The sequence below is a fragment of the Penaeus vannamei genome, chromosome 8, assembly GCF_042767895.1.
Source record: "Penaeus vannamei isolate JL-2024 chromosome 8, ASM4276789v1, whole genome shotgun sequence".
NCBI lineage: Eukaryota > Metazoa > Arthropoda > Malacostraca > Decapoda > Penaeidae > Penaeus > Penaeus vannamei.
Window position 1 is genome coordinate 37,186,356 of NC_091556.1, and position 2,500 is coordinate 37,188,855.

The 2,500-nt window shown below is 39.8% G+C and overlaps 2 protein-coding genes across 3 annotated transcripts in view; one reads left to right on the forward strand and one right to left on the reverse strand.

Moving 5' to 3' along the window:
- The window catches only part of LOC113808310 (Na(+)/citrate cotransporter), a 283,242-nt gene that overhangs the window by 216,796 nt on the left and 63,946 nt on the right, over positions 1 to 2,500 (reverse strand). The window lies entirely within an intron of this gene.
- Positions 1 to 2,500, forward strand: part of LOC138862416 (uncharacterized) — a 147,737-nt gene that overhangs the window by 143,965 nt on the left and 1,272 nt on the right. Inside the window, exon 7 of the mRNA XM_070124643.1 lies at positions 513 to 2,500. This exon is cut by the window's right edge and continues 1,272 nt beyond it. Coding sequence (XP_069980744.1) covers positions 513 to 586 — 74 coding nt within the window. The 3' untranslated portion in view covers positions 587 to 2,500. The remainder of the gene's footprint in view (positions 1 to 512) is intronic.

Consider the following 2,500-nt stretch of genomic DNA (forward strand, 5'->3'; position numbering starts at 1 on the left):
ACAAGGCAAAAGAAAGGAAATAAACAGAACAGTAGATGTTTTCTAGTTTCCCTTTTTCCCTGTATTACAACACAAGATACGGCAGATTTACACACAACGATATTACATTTAATGGCGATGATTATAAGAATTATCGTAGTAAAAAAAAAGTAATAATAATATCAGTATCAATAAAAAAAAGCAATGATAAACACTATCACTGTTATCCTTATCAATAGCATCACCATTAACATTATGTCAACTTCTCAAAAGATCAAGAAGTCATTCGAAAGTAAAATGGCTTGGCGTTCGCAACGTCCTGATTATTCCTACCCAAGAATGCGCGCCTCTCCTCCACTCCTATTTCCCTTCCAGCCTCCTCCCGGGTGAATTTCTCCTCGCTTTCTATTTCCTTTTCGACCTTCCCCTGTCTGAATTTGTGCCCTGTCTGAATTTCTTCTCATTTTCTATTTCCCTTCCATCCTCCAACTCCGTTAACATATGAAACTAAATCACACATTTCTGCGTTGCAGGCGTGGTGCTGCGGGGAAATGTGATGGCTGTGATGCTGACTTCCGCTGCTGTTACCATCGCAACACACTGCTGAGGCCGGACTTCTAGACGACCTCCTGGATGAACTCAGCAACGCTCGTACATCTATGTCGTCATAAACATATCTAATGTCTAACGTCTGACCGAAAAACAAGAAAGCAAAAATTAGCCTCCTACATTAAATCCACATTTTTGTATATACGTGTAGCAACATTTTCACTAACGTCTGTATGTGAATTGTAAGTCTGCAGCGCGATTTTACGTCTGCTGGTTATATGTTTGACGCGTGGCTCCCACGTACGCACGTGTGATCACAATGGCTTGGATATTCCTAGATTAGTGTTAGAGAAACGTTTATTGCTGTAGAAAACCGCGTTGTTGTGAAATGACTGGCTGATATCTAGTGCAACATTCACATTTCCCATTAGAGCTGGTAGAGAAGGGGATCAAGAATAACAATACCTGAAACACAGGAAACTGCTGCTGGACCAAACATACAGTACTCTAGGGCAGCTACACCCAATTCAGGCTGTGCCAAAAGGGAAGTGAGTGCGGCCCAAATAAGCACGAAAGGGCTGCGAAAGCCCTTTGTACCGAAACCTATATCAGAAAATCATGGTGCAAGCTATGTATATGTTATTCAGGTAGACGAAACTTGGGCCAAGCAGGTTTGTGGTCGTGAGAGAGCAGACCGAGCTTCGAGCCCAGAAATTAATGACATATCAGACTATAAGTGGTCTCAGGGACTGCACTAGTCCTGAATAATATTGGAATTAATCTTACGTCAGTTGCGCCAAACTTGATCTGATGGAACATTACTGCTGAAAGAAATGCGTTTCCTTAGGAAAGTAACTATCCCTAACAATCCACGGATATTAGTATAATAGCTGTTCGTGCTTGCGCATCTTTCAGATGCTGAGATGTGTCTACCTGATGGCCATATGAATTAATTAGAATATTCAACACAAACCCTGTATTCCATGAGAAAAAAAACAACTTTATTTCCTGTGTGCGTTCATGTGTTAGTTTGTCCGTTTGTTTGAGGCTGAACGTGCCTGTGTAAGTCCATCTATGTATCTATGTTCACACATAAAAGCCTTAGCTAATACAAAAGAACACTTCCCGCAGCCTTCCCTTCCGTCCATGAAGAATTCTCTCATTCATTTCGATTTTATGTCATTCGCTTGTCACGTCTAGTTTTAAATATCGTATATAATTTTTTACATATCTCTGTCTGTCTCTGCAGAGAAGCTTTGAGAATCTACTTACATCACTCCTCCAAGGAACACGCTCCACGATGTAGCCTTAAGCATGTTTAATGTTGAGGAATGAACTGCACAGCGATGACGTCACACTCTTCAAGGGAAGCTGTCTGTTCGAGCAGGTCAAAAGGAAATGACATCGCTGGTTTCAAAAATGGTGCAGACGGCTGAGAAATGCACGGAGAAATCTTGCCAGGTAAAAAAAGAGAGGGTTCTTTCCTTACGAAAATTTAATATACCTATAACTTGTATGAACTTTATGGTTCAGTAGATATATCTACTTTGAAAACTTGCTATTCATGCAGTATTAACATTAAATATTACTACTGATCCTACATATTCTTTTAGCTTATAGACATAGAAAATATACATTCGGTGTCAACTTTGTTTTCTACTGTAATTACTTGTGACCAGTGGATGTAGACCAGCATTTGTGAGTTTATGAGTCATTTATCAATTTCTTAGTGACATAAATGTAACACAACAGTTTATGACATACATCTTGCAAAACTTTCTTTCAATGACTAACTTTTGCCGTAAATTGTAAAGGCACTGCTTCGAACATTTAAGAAAGCCGCTCTCGTTGACTTACAATGTTTCAGACTTCAAACGAGACTTCTAAATACCAATGGTAATCAACGGATCATCCATAATCAAGTGCGAAACACCATCCCAAGTTTGGAAAGTTAGAGTCGCCCTCTGGTGCA